Here is a 19,056-nt window from a genome sequence, read left to right as displayed (position 1 = left end):
GGGAGCTACAATGCCACAGACAGACACACACACAGACAGACAAACAGACAGATGGACAGACAGACAGACACGTCAAACTTATAACACCCCTTCGTTTTTGCGTCGGGGGTTAAAAATAGTTCTAATGAAATTCCGCAACATGGCTGTAGGCATATATTTCTGGTCAGACTCACACTTGACTGGTTACTTTGTGAATCAGAAAACCACTTTTAACTAATTATGAGTATTATGATTATGACGCACTGACTGATAAATAATGAACCTCCAGCATGAAGGTCTTATAACATTTATTTAATGTCGATACCAGAACTTGAAAGTGTAATTTACCAAAAGACTATTTTAGGTTGTTGTCAACTTGTTTTACTGTCACAAATACTAATAAGAAAAGTCGTAATAATGAATTGTTTGATAAAATTGTGACATGGTCAGTGACTGTCACAATTTAACATAGGGAAACTTTTTAACTGTTGAATCATTCCTTTGGTCTTCCTATAATGGGTGTGTAAAGGATGCTTGGTCGTATGTTGATATTTATTGTGTCCTTAAGGTTAAATTTTATCGCCAGCGTGAATGTGAGATCTTGTTCGTAATCGACTTTACGGGTAACGACCTAACTACCAATATGTTACATAAATGTAATTCTCAAATAAGTTGCTATCGAACTTAAAAGCTTCACGGTGCTTGCGTAACGACGCTTTCACAGACTATTCGTAGAGTTCTACATTAAAAAAAAACTAGTCTACAGTAAGCGGCTAGGACATTTGACACAAATAATTTACTAATTTCCATTTTGAATATGTTGCGTTAACCCACCTTATACTTGCCATAATCTCAAATAGCTTTGAATAAATATGAATCTCTTAAGTGCCATTATTATTGCATTTAATTTATTCTAATCTCACGCCCTTAATAAACATGACAAATCGTTACATAGTATTACTAAACTTGTTTTATTTAATCCCCACGAATCTACTCCGTCCACGCTAAGGTTTCGTGCCTGCATGTTTTATTTCATTGCCATATCAGCGCGCTTGCGTATTGGCGCGACAGAGCCAGCGGCGTATCGCTTTCGTTTGGCGTCGGAGAAATGCCATTCGGCTACGGGGCCAGCTCTCAATCTAGCGTGGTCAGAATTTTGCTAATTGGCTATAGCGATTATCACAGAATAAATAATAGATATAAGCCTGCCTACATATTTTTATTTCTTTTGTAAACATGGCGTGATCAGTTACGGGTCACCCTATGTACACTTTTGTATAGAGTTCAATTTCTCAGGGCCTTTGATGATAATTTTAGAACAAAACGGGACTCAGTCGCTTAATGAGGGACAGGGAATTTCTTCTTCGTGGAATCCAGTGATTAGCAAATGTAAGCGTGAAAAAACACCGAGGGACACACCGGCTGATGTCGTGAGTGTTGTGTGTAGGCAAAGTGACAACCCTAGCGCAAAAGTGAATAATCAAGAACAAGTGCGGGTAGTTCGAGAAACTCGCGCGGCTAGAAGATGTTGATGCAATTCCTCGCCAGTCTACCCGTGACCACGAACATAATGTGATGTTCGAAACGTCGGGCCTAATATAAATGTAAGTGTTTACGCGATTAAGTCCCGTTTTGTTCTAAAATTATGAGTGCAAATCGTGTTAGCCTTTGATGATGCTTTGATGCTTATTTATGTTAGACAGTGAAATTTTCATGAAAAAACAAATACCTTATGGATGATGATTCAGATCGTTTTCAGGCAGGTATTTACATTTTAAAATAAACAACAATTATATTCACTCCATAGTGTTTGCTATTTATTTACTTAACGTAGGTATAGGTATAGTCAATATACTACACATGATGTTCAAAGAAGTCCTTGCCTCTTCAAGTCTTCGTAAGTTTTACGGTTGACAACATTTCCGAGGGAATCTTCAAATTCTTCGTCATTTTCCGCTACAAACCTCTCGTTCTCTTTTTGGTGCTTGATTTTCTCCCATACTAAAACAAATAAAAATTGAATTATAGCCAAGAGTAGTCTAAAAACTAAAACAAACCTATTTCAGTGTTCGAAAGCGGGTGGGCGGCACTTTCAGCGGGGAGCGGGAGTGGCCATACTGTACAATAGTACTCTTTACTACTGTGGTTAAGATGCCATAATTATCAGGATTGCAATTTCTTACATTAATTTCGGAAAATCAGAAGCAGTGTGGTGGAAAGTGCAGCTTGCTATTAGTACGGTCAGAATATTTCTATGAAGATTGGTCATTACTCATTACTATCATACTTACTGATAGTAATGACCAATCTTCATACCTGAGTACTTAAGTGTTCCCTTCTGGCCGTGCGCGTGGTGCCACTAGGCGAAGTGCCGCTAACGTAGTAGTGTAGTACTCACGTGCGAGAGCGTCCTCAATTCAATTCAATTCAAAATATCTTTATTCATGTAGGCCTAGTTACAAGCTCTTATGAATAGTTCATTACATATATATTATGATCTTAATCTAACCTAATTATCAGAGCAATTTATTGTTGTAAATTATTGTTCATAATAATATTGAGTCTATAATATACAATTTCATATAAAAATAATCGTTAAACAAAAAATATATAATTAGGTATATGTATATATAAAAATACATGTCTAGAATATTTCTAGGAAAAATCCAATGTCCAAAAAAATACAATATTAATTTCATCAACAATAATAATAATAATAAACGTAAAAATAAGAAACCATTTCGAATAACAATTAATCCCACGTTGTTTTATCATTCATGTAGTCTTGCGTTGTATAATAAGCTTTGGAAATGAGTACACGCTTTACATGATTCTTAAATTTATTAATTGACAAGTCAGTAATATGATTCGGAAGTTTATTATAAAATCGAACACAATTACCCATGAATGATTTTTTAATTTTACAGAGCCGTGTGAAGGGCACCGCGAGTTTATGTTTATTTCTAGTATTTATATTATGTACATCACAGTTTTTCTTAAAATTACAAATGTTTTTATGTACATACATAATATTCTCATAAATATATTGACAATGCAAAGTAAAATACCATATGACATAATGCTGTGAAAGTAACTAAAATAAACTAATCGAGCTGTTTTCACGTCTGTTAACTGACGGATCTTGCTCACTGCAAAAGCTGCAGAACTAAGTCTATTCGAGAGGTTAACAATATGGGGACCCCACTGAAGTTTAGAATCTAAAGTTATACCAAGAAAAACTGTACTATCTACCAGTTCTAATTCCTCATCCTTCACAACGACACTTGTTTGCTCATTCCTTACGTTACTATTAGTGACAAACTTAATACATTTAGTCTTTTTTTCATTTAATAATAAATTATTAGCATTGAACCAGTTCACTACTTTAGAGATAGCATTGTTTACATCACTGTGAGCTTGTTGCTGTCGTTTGAGTTTGAAAATAAGTGAGGTGTCGTCTGCAAACAATACTATATCATGGTGGGTCTTTACAAGGAATGGCAAGTCATTTATGTAGATAAGGAACAGGAAAGGCCCCAATATTGATCCCTGTGGTACACCCATAGAGACCAATGACCCAGTTGATCTCTGTCCATTGACATCTACCCTTTGTATTCTACCATTTAAGTAGGACTTGAGTAAATCTAGTGCTGATCCTCTGACTCCATAATAATGTAGTTTCCTGATCAATGTTTCATGACAAACACAGTCGAAGGCCTTAGATAAATCACAAAAGATACCTAAAGCATCTTGTGACTCCTCCCAGGCATCGAAAATATGCTTAATTAGCTCAACACCAGCATCGGTTGTCGAGCGACCCCGTGTGAAGCCAAATTGCTTATTATGCATTAAATTATTAACGTTAAAATGTCGTACTAATTGAGAAAGAACTAATTTTTCAAATATTTTACTGAAAGTTGGCAGCACAGATATTGGTCTAAAGTTAGTGGGGTCAGAGTGGCTGCCGGATTTAAATAAAGGAGTTATTTTGCTATGTTTCATTAGATCAGGAAACTCGCCGCAGTCAACACTGTTGTTGAATATAACTGCTAAGTCAGGCGCTACAACCTCAACTAAGGATTTTACGGCATGGACGGAGACCCCCCAGAGGTCACTAGTTTTTTTGACATTAATTGATTTAAATGCCTTTACTATATCTGAGGTACAAACATGTTCAAAATAAAGGTCTCTACAACACTCAGGAACGTTTTCCTCTAATAATGTGACGGCAGATAAGGGTGATGAATTTAAATCCTTAGTTGTGAATGCTGGTATCTCGGTGAAAAATTTTTCGAACTCTGTTGCTACTTCAAAATTGGAATCTATAATTTTGTTATCAATATTCAGTTTAATATCTTTTACTGCGTGTTTCGAGCGACCAGTTTCCACATTAATTACTTTCCACGTTGCTTTAATAATGTCAGAGCTATTTTTTATTTTATTACTAAGATAATTTCGCTTAGCGATATGACAATCTATCTTGAACTTCTTCGAATATTGCTTAACATGTTCTTTAAATTCATCACTCGTATTAAACCGCCGTTCTTTATACAAGGCATACAATGCACGTCTTCGTTGATGTAACTCTGCAGTAGCCCACTCACTAAAAACTGATGCACCACTAACTACGGAATTATACATACTATTAGGACTCATATCGGAAGACAGGGAGGGTAGCGCCTGAACCAAACTTTGCTTCATTCGTTCCACGCGGTCGGAGGTTACTGGTACAAAAGTTATTTGTTTTCTCAAAGTATTTTTCCTTAATGTCTCAAATACTATCAATTGGCCTAAATGGTCTGATTCTAAGTTGCTAATTACATCTTTAGTAGTAGGAAAAATATCAGTGAAAATATTATCTATACAGGTGGCACTAGTGGCAGTCACTCTAGTAGGCTCCATAAAAATATGATTGAGATTACATGATTTGAAAAGATTCAACAATCTGATACTTATTGTTGAATTTTCCAAGATATTTACATTAAAGTCGCCGCATATAAGTATCTGCGTAACGTTGGCGAAGTGAACTGTGTAGGGTTGCCGAGACAGCGCATGCCGTGCGCGTAGCACTTCTCAGCTGGGCCATTTTTTTTAAAGTGGTCCATCCCACTTTTTTTGGATTTGGATTTTTTTCCGGGTTTCCACTCAGAATCGCGAGCTCTTTCAATCTTAATAGGAGAAAAAATGTCCCAAGGTCTTTTCCCATTCCGTTACCATTTTTTCATACGTTTTGTATGGCGGTAACGGAACGGAAGGTCTGAAATTTCTTTTTCTCCTATCAGGATCGAAAGACCTCGCGATTCTAAGTATCGCGTAAAAAATACCCATGTTACAAAAAAGTGGGGTGGACGACTTTGAAAAAAATGGCCCAGCTAGGACATGATAAGTAGTGTTACTGTAATACTCACGTGCGAGAGCGTCCTCGATCTGCGTGACGTTGGCGAAGTGCGCGGTGTTGGGGATGCCGAGACAGCGCATGCCGTGCGCGTGGCGCCACTCGGCGAAGTGCCGCTGGAACGCCTTCGGGCCCTTGTACGTGAAGTTGCCACAGATCTCGCACGTGTAGCTGATGTTGAGCCCGTGAAGCTTGTACAGCCAGTACGGGATTGGCTGTAATGTGAAAGGGGTAAAATTGAGAATAAGAGATGTTTTGTGATAAAGAGGTTTATAGATTGGTCGTGGTCACAATCAACAGCATAAGCCATAAAAATAGAGGAGAAACAAGTATAATATAGTAGGCGACGCGTCGCTTGGCGCTCCAAATGACGTCCCTTGCGCGTCCTTCCTATACAAATTGTACTGAGACGTTTTTTAAATTACATTCAGGCGGCGTGGCGCTGACGTCCGTTCCGCGTCGGCGGACATGCGTCTCTTGAGTGTGGACGGTCCCTAATAGAAGAAAAAAGTGTCCCAAGGTTTTTTTCCCATTCCGTTACCATTTTTTCATACATTTTGTATGGCGGTAACGGAATGGAAGGTTTTGAAAAATGAATGGTTATTTTGGGACATTTTTTTCTCCTATTAGGATCGAAAGACCTCGCGAGTATGAATCGCGTAAAAAAATGGCCCGTTTACGATTTATTTTTCTATTGTCGCGAATAATCGATGTCAAGTAGGCGTTTAAATTTAAACCACAGGTAATAATACCTTCAACACGCAACCTTCACTAATATACTATAGTTTACCTTTCCATCCCAGCCAAGTGGCAGGTTCTTCGGGTTGTAGGGCACCTCATCGTCATCCGAGTCCGGGTCGGGCGCGGCGGACGCGTCGCTGTCGTCGCCAGAGTCGTCGCGCCGCTCGCCCGCCGCGCGCGCCGCACGCCGCGTCACGTTCTCCACGGTGGCTGCACGAGTGTTTGACACGATGCTCGCGAACCTGCACCGAGATAAGTCTAATTATGCTCTGTTGAACTAGTACATTTTTGAAGAGGGCTGACGCTAAGAGGAGTGCGGGGAAAACCTCGGAACGGAAGCAATTTTATATTCTTACCAGTTTTAACCGACCAACATATCTTATACCGACTCAATAAATTACAGAACCAATATACACCGTAACATCACACGCATTATTTAATCATCGTATCTCTACTCACTTGTAAACCTGCGCTTCAATAGCCGCGATATCCTTGTGTCTCTGCTGAGTGGAAGCCTTTGCCTTGTTGCCTCCCTTCTTTGCGACCAAGAGACTTGTCCAGAGCGGTCTGACCCTTAGTGCTGAACAGTCTGAAATTTAGTAGAGTAAATACAAATTATTATGAGAAAGAAGTCGGCCTTCAGGATTGATCTCACTAGCATTCTCAGCAGTCACGGTGGTATGAGTCCATTTACAGAATGAATCAGAAGAGCCCAAATAGCACAAAACATTGTAATGTAAATCCACTGCCCACATTGCTAGTGATGCGCTGTGCTGGTTCCTTTCCAAAATATAAAAGTTGAGTATGACACAAGTGGAGTTATGGAGATGGTCACACATCCAGTGACGAGGCCTGGCACTAGCAGACAAAAAGTTCCCTTGTCAGCTGTGTGATGTGACAAAGTATGTCTTTTTCGAGTTAGTCTATTTAACCACCAAACACGATGTTTCTTGGACCTTGCGCCAGCGATTGTTTGAACTACAAGCTATTTTACCAATTAACCATTAGTTGTTGAAAGTTACCTCTGAGCTCTCTCTTCGAGTGTGCCTCCGCACTTGAGGCCTAAAGCCATGAGCGCCGATTTCAGCCGATCCAGACCCAGTGACGCCAGCTCCTCCCAGGACGAGAAAGCTGACAGGTCCAAGTGAGCACCGACATTGGTTAGCGCTCCGCCGGTTTCTTTCTACAATAAAAAACATATAAATTCACAATAATAGATTAGAACTCACACGATTTTCTCACATTTTAAATTAACAGACGCGCGTTTGACGAAGCCTTCGCTGTGGATTTGGATGATGGTTTGTATGTTTTAGATATTAAATAAATTTGATGTAATTAAAAGGGGATTTAAATCAGAAAGATCGTAATTTTAACCAAAATAAAGAGCAACGGATTTCATCTTCGCGGAATCCGGCGCGGCGGTTAGCAAGTAAAAACTTCTTGTTACATAGCATCATATGTGTGCTGTGTGTCGGCAAAGTGGCAACTCTAGCGTGAAAGTGACTATAATGCAAATCAAGTGGAGGTAGTTCGCAAAACTCGTATAGCTAGATGTTGATACGTCTGCCTGTGACCATGGACGTAATGTCACGTCCGAAAAGTCGGACCAAATGTAAACGTATGTATGTGTTACGCGATTAAGTAAGTTTTTTTTAATACCATATGCAAACAAGCGTACGGCCCATCTGATGTACTGTACTTGCAACTCCAGTTGCCACATGTTGCATTGTTCCTATTGTAGAAGTAGATATGAGTACTATGAGTAGGCATGTGATACTTACAGGCCACCCAGGGAATGTCCCGGCCTCCCACTGCTTTACAAACTCCTGGTGCGCTCGCGCCATCTCCTGCGCTTGATCGTGCAGTGGTTTCACGCGGCTCACGAAGTCCTTCAGGTAGGTGAGCAGCGCGCGCACGTAACTGCGGTACTCGCTGTTCTTGCGCTCGCGCGGAATATCGAACAGGTGATCGAAGATGCTCAGGTATGTTATGTAGTCCACTTTCTGTTAACAGATTATAGTTTGATTGTAAGAAAAACTCGTGCCATGTTAACAAACATGTTCATGTTCACACAACATGTGTTCTTTTAACACATTCAACTCATGAACCCATGAAGCCTTGTGGGCACTTGTGAACTTTGCTTAGACATAGTTTTTGTCTGGTAGTGAATGTGTTAACTTAGGTTCCATAGTGAATTAATCTTTCCTGTACAAAAATATAAGATTTGTAAGTAATATTACTAAACCTCACCTCAATCCCCTTCAGGTTTATGTATTTTTCATAGCACTCATGTAAATCTAAATACTTTCCATATCCTTCTTCATCCGTGAATTCCACTGGAGCTGTAATCATTAGGAAAAACTAATTAATTTGCAATTTTTATACAAATTATCTATTAACAGTTTCTAAATACATTTTTAGGGTTCCGTAGTCAACTAGTAGTGACCGTTATCACTAGAAAGCCGAAATTTGGTACCAATATGTATATCAATTACGCCGACAAAGTGGTAAAATAAAAAGTGAAAAAAAAAAAATGTTTTGTTGGGGTACCCCCCCCCCCTACATGTAAAGTGGGGACAGATTTGTTTTTTCATTCCAACCCCAACGTGTGATATATTGTTGGATAGGTATTTAAAAATGAATACGGGTTTACTAAAATCGTTTTTTGATAATATTAATATTTTCGGAAATAATCGCTCCTAAAGGAAAAAAAAAGTGTGTCCCCCCCCTCTAACTTTTGAACCATATGTTTAAAAAATATGAAAAAAATCACGAAAGTAGAACTTTATAAAGACTTTCTAGGAAAATTGTTCTTAACTTGATAGGTTTAGTAGTTTTTGAGAAAAATACGGAAAACTACGGAACCCTACACTGAGCGTGGCCCGACACGCTCTTGGCCGATTTTTTTATTTTAATAAATAGTTATGTATTCTAAATTTGAACTATATAACTTACTTGTGTAATCTTCCGCAGGATTCTCTCTCATCTTTGCAATTTCTTCAAATTCTACAGACATGGGCACACAAATCTGAAAAAGAAATAATGAAGTATGTTGTAAAGCACTGAAATCTAAGTACTTCAGATAATTGAAGTTTTCTGTACCCATTCATTTATTAATAATTTTACTCAGTAAGACATTAATTTCATGTTATATATTATTTCAATGTCTGTTTATCTACTTACAATAACAACTCAGTTACCATTAGGGACCGGCCACATCAGAGCGTCGCGTGTCTCGGGGCGCGCAACGGACGTCCGCGCCACGCCACCTGAGTGTAATTCAAAAAACGTCTCCTCAGTACATTTTGTATAGGAAGGACGTAAGACGCGCCCCAGGTGGCGTGGCGCGCGCCGCGCCGCTTGGCGGCGCGTCTTACGTCCTTCCTATACAAAATGTACTGAGGAGACGTTTTTTGAATTACACTCAGGTGGCGTGGCGCGGACGTCCGTTGCGCGCCCCGAGACACGCGACGTTTAAGTGGGAACGCTGGCTTAGAGTTGCCTAATGCATGTTACAATGAACTGACCTTTAAGTTAAGGACACTTTTAAAAATTTATTTCCCTACTTTGATCAAAGGGCAAGCTTACAAATCATACATTAAAATAAAGATTTGACATCATCATCATCATCATCATTGGCCACGACATCTATTGCAGATGATTGTAGCAGCGTCCAGTAAATCATGTGTTGTGGGGAAGTTGATAGCAACGTCTTCGGTGGCTAAAGAGACCTATACCAGAGCGGCATCTTCTGCCACAGCGATCGCAGACATGATCAGAGTTCAGGGGAGGAGGTCTGGCAGCGCGTAGTTTTTTCTGCCTGAGGCTTTCTAACCAATCCTCGTCATGTTTGTCTACCCCCGCTTTAAGATCACGGCGCCACTCTGGTCTCATCTCGGCCTTAGATTCCCAAATGTGAGGTTCAATATTAAAGCAGATCAGGTCCCTCTTACAGCAATCCTTATATCTAAGCATAGGGCGCCCAACCGGCCTCTTGGCATTTGCAACTTGACTCAGCATGACTTGACGCGGGAGTCTGGTATGATCCATTCTATGCACATGACCAAGCCAAGTGAGCCTTCTTTGCTTTAACATTGCCGTTATAGAAGAACAATTTGTTTTAGCTAGCACAGTTTGATTACTTATATGGTCTCTCCACGTCACTCCCAGTATGGATCTAAGACAACGCATATGGAAGGCATTTAGTTTTCGTTCTTGCTTTGCATAGGTTATTAGGGTCTCTGACGCGTACAGAAGAACACTCAAAACGCAAGTCTTATACACAAGAATTTTGGTGTTAATGGACAGCTTTCCGTTTCTCCAGACGCGCGAGTAAAGCTTTCCGAATGTTGTAGATGCCTTACCAATACGAGTCTCTAGCTCTTTGTCATTGGATAGCGTAGGCGTTGTAGTGGAACCAAGATAGCAGAAATGATCCACGACTTGAAGAACAGAGCTACCGAGCATTATAGATGGAGGGCGGACATCTCCTTGTACCATGACAACGGTTTTCTTTGCATTTACAGTCATTGAAAACTGACGGCAAGCACGATCAAACCTTGTAACCAGTTCCTGCAGGTCTTGCTCAGTGTTAGCGATAAGTGCAGCGTCATCGGCGTATAGGAGTTCACGTGCAATGATATCTAGACGCTTTTTCTTGGATCTTAGGAGTCTGATATTAAATAATTTCCCATCGTCTCTGGTATGTAGATGCACTCCAACATCGCAGTTTCCAAAAGCAGATATAAGTAGGGCTGAAAAAAAGATTCCAAAAAGTGTTGGTGCCAGTACACATCCTTGTCTTACACCACGATTAACACAGAAGGGCGATGAGGAATCGCCATCATAGACAACGGAACCACGCATATTGTCATGAAAGGCTCGAACAATTGAGAGAAGCTTTGGCGGACATCCAATTTTCTTTAGTACCTCATAAAGGCCGTCACGACTCACTGTGTCAAAGGCTTTATTGAGATCAACAAAGGCAATATACAAAGGAATGCGTTGTTCTCGACACTTTTCCTGGATTTGGCGCAGAGAAAATATCATGTCATTCGTGGAACGACCTCCACGAAATCCACATTGTGTTTCTGGGTAAATACGGGCAGCTAGTTTTCCAAGCCTTTTCAGTACTACCTTTGCAAAAGCCTTCCCAGCAATACTGAGCAGCGATATACCTCTGTAGTTGTTACAATCGCCTCTATCGCCCTTGCCCTTGTACAGTGTGATTATATTTGCGTCTCTCATTTCCTGGGGTATTGTTTCCTTATCCCAACAACGCAGCAATAGAGCGTACAGAGGAGTGGAAACACATCCGAGTTTCACGAGTTCAGCGGGAATGTTGTCGCTGCCAGTGCTTTTGCGTAGTTTCAGGCCCCTGACTGCAGAATGAAATTCATCGCCAGATGGAAGGTCATCAAGTTCATTCATGATTTCAAAGAACGGTATATCATTCAGAGCCTCAGGTCTAATATCCACCGGCTCGGAATATAGGCTAGCATAGTGCTGTGCCCACCTCACTAACTGGTCCGACTTATTGGTGATAGGATGGCCTTCGCTGTCCTTGATTGGAGCACGTTTCCTACACGTCGGCCCTGTGGCGCATTTTATACCCTGGTACATCCCTCTAAAGTCTCCAATATTCCGGCAGTGCTGAATTTTTTCACAGAGGCTAGTCCAAAACTCGTTTGCACAGTGGCGACTGACGCGTTGGAGTTCAGATTTTGCTGATTTATAAGCTGCCTGTTTCTCACGGTTCTCTGGATCACCTAAGAGACAGATATGAGAAGCTCTTTTCTTTTCAACAAGTGGAAGCAGGACATTTTCATTCTCCGAGAACCAATCTACGTCATCCTTACTTTTCCTGCCAAACACCCGCAAAGCAGCATCTGTTACAGCATTTTTTATCAGGAGCCACGCTTCTTCCACGGTCTCTGTTACATCAATGGCATCTGTAGTAACTTTTTCCTCTACTTCTACCGAGAATTGAGCATACAGGTCCTTATCCAGCATAGCTCTTGTGTTGAGGCAGAGCTTGCGGCAACTCGCCTTGGCCGAATGAATTTTCTTTGGTGAAAGACGAGTCTTTGCCATAATCATTGAATGATCTGAATCGCATATTGCACTATGGTATGTACGAGAATTTAATATGTCACGCAAATCTCTCCTACGAGTAATTATATGGTCAAGTTGGTGCCAGTGTCCTGAGCGCGGATGTTTCCACGACACTTTATGCATGAGCTTACTCTTGAAATAGGTGCTCGTAATACAGAGAGAATGAGATGCACAAAGCTCCAATAACCGTTGCCCATTGTTATTTAGATGTCCTATTCCATGACGACCCATGCACTCCGGCCAATCATCAGCACTGTTACCTATTCTGGCATTAAAGTCACCAAGTAAAAGTAGCTTATCAGAAGCGCGGACATTATCGAGACAACAGCGCAAATCGTCATAAAAGCTGTCTTTGACATCAGCTTCCGCTTTCAATGTTGGTGCATAAGCGGAAATAACTGTGACAAAGCCGGCATTGGACTGCAATTTTAGCACCATTATGCGTTCAGATACACCAGTAGGAGAGTCGATGCAGCTAAGAAGAGAGTTCCTAACAGCAAATCCAACACCGTGTTCACGTCTCTCACAGGCGTCTTTCCCTTTCCAGAAAAATGTATAATTGTCCTCACGTATGCTGCCCTCATCGGCGAGACGGGTTTCTTGTAACGCGGCTATATCAACTCTAAGCCGCAGTAACTCCCTGTCTATAATAGAGGTTTTTCTGAGCAAAGGGACACCATCTGAAGCTTCGTCCGAATGTGTTAACATAGTTCTCACGTTCCAGGTTGCGAATTTTATCATAATATTTGTATTGACAGGTGCACAGATTTCCCAATTTTTTACAGATGCTGTGATACACCCGCTGCTCCATACACCTAAAGGAGCTCAAATTGGGGGACGGACCAGTACCTTACTGGCCGGGGGCTGCCCAGCTTCGGCAGGCGGTAACTGGTCAATTAGCCGCGATGGACTATCCTACCGTCGGGAGTTACCCCTGGCGTCCGCACATAACGCCCATTAGCGCAGACTTATCACCGGTGACTGCAACTCCCCGTGTTGATTTCCACACCTTGTTAAGGTGCAGGTGAAGTTTCCTCTTCACAGACGCTGCATCGCCTGGGACACAGTTTGAGGACACGAACTTGCCCAGCGTCCGTGACCCCCTCTCGGCCGAGATCAGCTTGATCCACAGGAATGAAACTAGTCATTACGTGCAGAGTTGACCCAGCTGCAGGAGTTGCCGACTTGTTCAGGTTGAACCCTACTGTCGCCTACGGTACTCCGGATCCGTTGCCCCGTCCGCCGATGTACACCGTACCGAAGTCCTTCCTCTCCGATGACACCACCGTTAGGGTCTTCACCCGTAACCCCGGGCAGGGGACCGCGTTATACCCCGCAGCACTGGGTCCCCGACCGAACTTCGCCACCCGCACACCTTGGCCTGCTAAGGTGAGGGGCGCCCACCCCCGCGACTGGGACGCGCCGGACGAGTATTGCTTAAGTGAGGAATAGAGAAGGTGACTCTACCCCTCCAGAAGCCGGGTTAATGGTCAAGTATGAAGCCAATAGCAAAGATTTGACACTATTGTAAATATTGACAAAAACTTTTACTGATTGTATACATATACTAAATACGTAAGTACATATTTTTTGCAGTACATATGGTGTTTTTTCCCTGCACTAGTTCGCAAAGTAGAACATGTCTTGACAGGATGATTCAAAGGGCCATATGATATGTACTGAAAAACATTGTATGATACATGCGCAAAGAGGGAATTCATAATTTGTGTCAATTTAGAACATCCCTTTGGTTGTGTTTTAATTTGTTGTCCTCCTTTCCACACTTGTATCATAATGTAATACTAATTGCTAACAGTGTATTTACAGTAATGTAACAGTGTACAGGGTTGGGCGGATTAACTGTCCTATTGTAATACATGTCGTTATCTATTTCAATATAACAGATTTCTATTCCCTGTGTATCATTTTAAATCCACAATTTAATGCCCTTCACGGATTCTAAAAGACACTTCTATTACAGTCTGTTTAATTATTTTTTTATAACAAAATTGAAAAGTATTTACAGTTGGAAGTTATGACAGCGAACATTGCGGATTGGGCGAGATATTCAACTAACTGAAAAAAGTTAATATCCAATATTGCTTTGATATTGCATACCAAAAATCGTTTATAGAAGTATTTTTCTTCTGAAATCAAGTAAAGATTTTGTAGGAATTGGATGGTTTGTGTCAGTAAAGTAGCTACAAATAACCATGGGCGAATCATACAAAATTGTGCTTAAAATTATAAAATATTCAATAACATAATATAATTGAAGAGGGGACAACATTTTGCATACTGCAAAATAACCATGAACTAAGGGACCTAAACATAAAGGATAATTTATGTATGTACGCTGTTTCTTTTAAAAATGTGAGGGCTAGATACAAAATGCTATTTACGCGGCACGATGGCCATTTTGCAAAGAAAATGCATTTCGATTTCAGGAGTTCAACAAATGTCAGACTGATGTTGAGTATGGTGTTATATTAAGGGATAGAAACGAAGATATTTTAGCCATAAATTTATTCAAAAGAGAAACTCAGTCAGACCACATCTTCATGAGGAAAAGTGCCATTTTCGTCGAAATTTTTAGGCTGATATTTTATCTTGAAACGTACGCTACGCATCTTTAGGTAACTGATAACTATTAATATTTACATATAAAAATAAATGCAAAGTTTTATTGAGATGGCAAAAGGCTAAAACTGGCATTTATTTTGGGGTCGGGTAGTCAAGTATTGCATGACTTAGCAGATGAGGTCGTGCGTGCCGGGTCAAACTCCTTCTACAGCAAAATGCCTAAAATTATGCAAGTTAAAGAAAAGCAAATAAAATATATTACATAACATTTTAAAACTTAAGATGTTATGGATATAAATCATAGCACTACTTTTCACATTATCGTGTTTTTAAAATTTTTTACCACTTTTTAACTAGGACAGTTATTCTGCCCAACCCTGTATGTATTTACCTCATTGGGATGTTTCCTATGAAATTCTTTAATCTGTTTGAGTCGTGCATAAAACTCTTGAAATTCATTGGGTCCTGACAGGGCTGCAATCTCCTCTTTTCGCAAGCCATCTTTATCCTCATACAGGTCCTTAAGTCTTATTGTTGCCTCTATGTATCTCTGAAATTGTACAAAGTATTTAATTTACCTGTAAAATACCTAAAAACTCCTTAGAAAGTTTCTTCTGGTTTTGTTGTGTGTCATTGTGTATCTAAAACAATTACATCTTACCCTTTAGAGCAGTGGGCCAAGAATTTATTATATTTTAATTACTATAATTTTATTTTTGATAGTTGTTTATGTATGTTTATTCTAAAAAAAATCTCATTGTAGCTTTGGGTTCTGTAAAATCAAAATCTTTTACTTACATCATGCAAGTTCTTCAAGCGGTGATCACCATTAATTGTTTCTCTGTGCTGTAAAAGACATTTATTTAATAACTTTAATAATATTGGATGTGAATTATTGTCTCTTTCGTAAGTATTAAAAAATCAGTTGGCCCAAACTGGATCAAACTGTGGAAATCGATGGAGGCCTTCACCCAAAAAGGGTCTAATGCACCAGCATAATTAAACAAAAATTAATGTAAAAAAATTGTAATAATGCAATTAGAATAAAAGGCTTTTTTATTTTATTTTATTTATTATTGTCCTCTTTCGTATGTTAGTGGGACCCATTACTTTATACACACAAAATTAAATAGTGAATATCACTTTAATCTCACCATCTCATCACCCGAATTAATCTAAGTAAATAAAGGTTTGGGACTCGTAAATAACTAGACAAGAATTGATTATTGTTTCTTTTACAGCAGCTTAAAATAAATACCACAAAGATTTTCAAAAGAAAGTGAGTTTTTTTAACTCTTCCTATGAATAATAATATATACAGAAGCAAGGACAAATTCTGAATGATAAAATATCTATGCACAAGCAAGAGACTGGTGAGCAAATGTTTGAAATTGGACTTTTCTTTTGTGGTATTTGTATTCACCTGCAAGAAAAATAGAGCATCAACATACCCCAACTTTCTTGTGCAAGATTTCTTTGACCATGGCATCCATAGAACGTTCTCTTTCCTCGTGATAACTCCTTTGCTGCTCTAGTAAAGTTTCCATTGTAAATCCTTTTAGTCAATTAAACCATATAACCACACAATTTTGTATTTTATTTTAATACAGAATATGAGAATATTTAACCTCTTTCTACAAAACAAGCTACGCTATGCTATGCTGTTTCAGACATAGACTGATGATTTTTACTTTTATGTCAAAATGAAAGAATGTGTTACATAAATAAACGCTTGAAACTATCAAACAACCTATGCAGTTTGATCGTGCAAAACAGTTGCAATAAGACATACATGTTCCTAATACATTGCGGCTTTTGATCGATCGATTGAGTTAGTTACACCTACTTGGCAAGCAATGTATAAAAAATTATGTTTCCACTTGTTGCAATGTGAATAGCTGGCTTTAAGCCAAGTTGGCACATTATGACTGGTAACACTAAAATAAATGTCAGTTTGTCATCTTATCTTAATACACGTTACCCTTCACGATAACTCGATAGATTGACCGGTATTTAGGAATATTATTTTAAATTAATAATGATACTTTCCTCGTATCATAGACTAATGCATTTGCTCGCGTTTATTATTTGTTCTTTTCTAATATGCGCTCATTCCGATGTGCCGAGACCTCGCGGGGTTTCTCTATCGAAAGCGTCGTTGTATTCGCCGACGAAAGACTTTACCTGTTTCGACGGAACTGTTACAATTCCGTTTAGCTATGTAAACGACGACTATTGTGACTGCTTTGACGGCAGCGACGAACCGGGAACCTCAGCTTGCCTGAACGGTGTATTCCATTGCACGAATGCAGGTCATCGGGCGCAAAACATTCCTAGCTCGCGGGTCAACGACGGAGTGTGTGACTGTTGCGATGGAACCGACGAGTACGCAGAACCCGATTCGTGTCCGAATACCTGTGAGGAGCTTGGCCGAGAAGCCAGGGCCGAGGCTCTTAGGCTATCCGAGCTACACAAAGAAGGAAGCCAGATCAGATTAGAACTAATCGAAAAAGGTAACAAAAGAAGAAACGAAATGGCAGAACAGTTAGCCCAATTAGAAAAAGATAAATCAGAGGCTGAAACTATCAAAGCAGAGAAAGAAGCCATTAAAAATGAATTAGAAGAGAAAGAGAATGAAGCACTTAAAGTGTACAGAGAGGCAGAGGAGAAAGAAAAACAAAGAAAAGCAGAAGAGGAAAACCAACAAACCATTAAGGATGCCACAGAACAATTCAACAGGTTTGATTCAAACCAAGATGGCCAATTATCTGTAGAAGAAATAAAAGTTGTTAATGTTTTTGATAAAAATAAGGATGGTGAAGTGGACCAAGAGGAATATCAATATTTCTTTGGGGATAGTGAGAATGTTAATCTGGAGCTATTCATATCTACAGCCTGGCCCATGTTGAAACCACTGCTGATGATGGAACAGGGCATGTTTAAACCTGCAGAAGAAGAACATGAGTCTGTTCGAGAAACAGATGCAGATGACCTCTCCAGGGAGCTCGAGAATGAAGACTTGGAAGGGGCTGAGGATGAGAACATGGATGATTCAGAGCTGCCTCTGGAAGAAGATGACCATGATCTGGAACAAGATCATAATAAAGGGTATGATGAGGAAACTCAAAAATTGGTAAATGAAGCCACTGAGGCAAGACGCCAGTTTACTGATGCTGAAAGAGCCGTACGTGAGATTGACTCTAGCATTCAAAACATACAGCATAATCTTGAGAAAGACTATGGATTGCAACAGGAATTTGCAACATTAGATGGCCAGTGCTTTGAATATGAAGATAAAGAATACATTTATAGACTCTGTATGTTCCAGAAAATTACACAAAAGTCCAAGAATGGAGGCTCTGAAGTTGGATTAGGTAACTGGGGAGAATGGGGAGGTGAAGAAAACAAGAAATATTCTGTGATGAAGTACACTAATGGAGTGGCCTGCTGGAATGGGCCAAACCGAATAACCACTGTGAATATACACTGTGGACTAGAAACTAAGATACTGTCAGTCACCGAGCCTTTCCGTTGTGAATACAAAGCGGAGCTAACTACCCCTGCAGCTTGTGACAATAATGTGTCCCAAGCACATTCTACTCATGACGAGTTGTAAGCTCCTGGTGAGCTACATACACTGTGTTTGTTGTAAGTTAGATGTATACATTTTTCAGTCAATAGTTTTTTCACTAAGGAGAAAATGTCACAACTCTACTGATGCATGATTTTTCTTCATAATAAATGTTCATAATTAAAGTACCTAGAAGTAGATTTAAGTAGTAAGAAATGTTTCATTAGTATAAAGTAAATTATTTTTCTCAAATCATGATTCAATTCATTTAATGTATTATTTTTCTAAAATTTATTACTTAATTTATTTTTTTCTTGTGAACAGATTTAGGATTGCATCAATAAAGGCCAGTCCAGATGGGAACAACTTTCCGCCATTCTAATTAAATTAATAAAATCAGGTGGACTGTATATTACTGTAAACGCAAATGCTAATTTGGCTTGCCTATTTCATCACAGATTAAACCGAGTGATTGGTTTATATGATCATCCTTTCTAGACAGGCCTTCTATTTTCACACATTCCTCATCACTTAAGGCTGTTTTATGTTAAAAGGGAATAATGAGTGAACAAAAAGTAATTGTGATTAAATAGATTGTTTTAAAATAATTCGTTTTATTTAGTCTGCCATTGGTCCACATCCAGTATACAGTGAATTCACTTTTACTTGTCTA

At 39.6% G+C, this 19,056-nt stretch overlaps 2 protein-coding genes and 1 long non-coding RNA gene across 3 annotated transcripts; 2 read left to right on the top strand and 1 right to left on the bottom strand.

Annotated features, from left to right (window-relative positions):
- Nucleotides 1-54: 54 nt before the first annotated feature.
- On the top strand, nucleotides 55-939 carry LOC125241941. Its single transcript, XR_007178800.1, has 2 exons — nucleotides 55-275; nucleotides 318-939. It is a non-coding gene; the product is annotated as an uncharacterized LOC125241941 (long non-coding RNA).
- An 835-nt stretch (nucleotides 940-1,774) lies between these two features.
- On the bottom strand, nucleotides 1,775-16,470 carry LOC125237603 (splicing factor 3A subunit 3). Its single transcript, XM_048144758.1, is given in 12 exon segments — nucleotides 1,775-1,980; nucleotides 5,388-5,589; nucleotides 6,165-6,357; nucleotides 6,575-6,663; nucleotides 6,665-6,704; nucleotides 7,138-7,298; nucleotides 7,897-8,118; nucleotides 8,366-8,457; nucleotides 9,071-9,143; nucleotides 15,204-15,362; nucleotides 15,611-15,658; nucleotides 16,264-16,470. Coding segments are annotated over 12 exon segments (1,509 nt in total). The 5' UTR covers nucleotides 16,360-16,470; the 3' UTR covers nucleotides 1,775-1,846.
- A 313-nt stretch (nucleotides 16,471-16,783) lies between these two features.
- LOC125237601 (glucosidase 2 subunit beta) lies at nucleotides 16,784-18,988 on the top strand. Its single transcript, XM_048144745.1, has one exon. The coding sequence runs from the start codon at nucleotides 16,851-16,853 to the stop codon at nucleotides 18,426-18,428; it is 1,578 nt and encodes a 525-aa protein (XP_048000702.1). The 5' UTR covers nucleotides 16,784-16,850; the 3' UTR covers nucleotides 18,429-18,988.
- The last annotated feature ends 68 nt before the right edge of the window (nucleotides 18,989-19,056 follow it).

Source organism: Leguminivora glycinivorella, chromosome 2 (genome assembly GCF_023078275.1).
Source record: "Leguminivora glycinivorella isolate SPB_JAAS2020 chromosome 2, LegGlyc_1.1, whole genome shotgun sequence".
NCBI lineage: Eukaryota > Metazoa > Arthropoda > Insecta > Lepidoptera > Tortricidae > Leguminivora > Leguminivora glycinivorella.
Note: the sequence above shows the minus strand (reverse complement) of the source record. Positions and strands in the feature narration are given on the sequence as shown.

Coding starts and splice junctions, on each gene's coding strand:
- LOC125237601 (XM_048144745.1), top strand. CDS start 16,851: ATGATACTTTCCTCGTATCATAGACTAATGCATTTGCTCGCGTTTATT.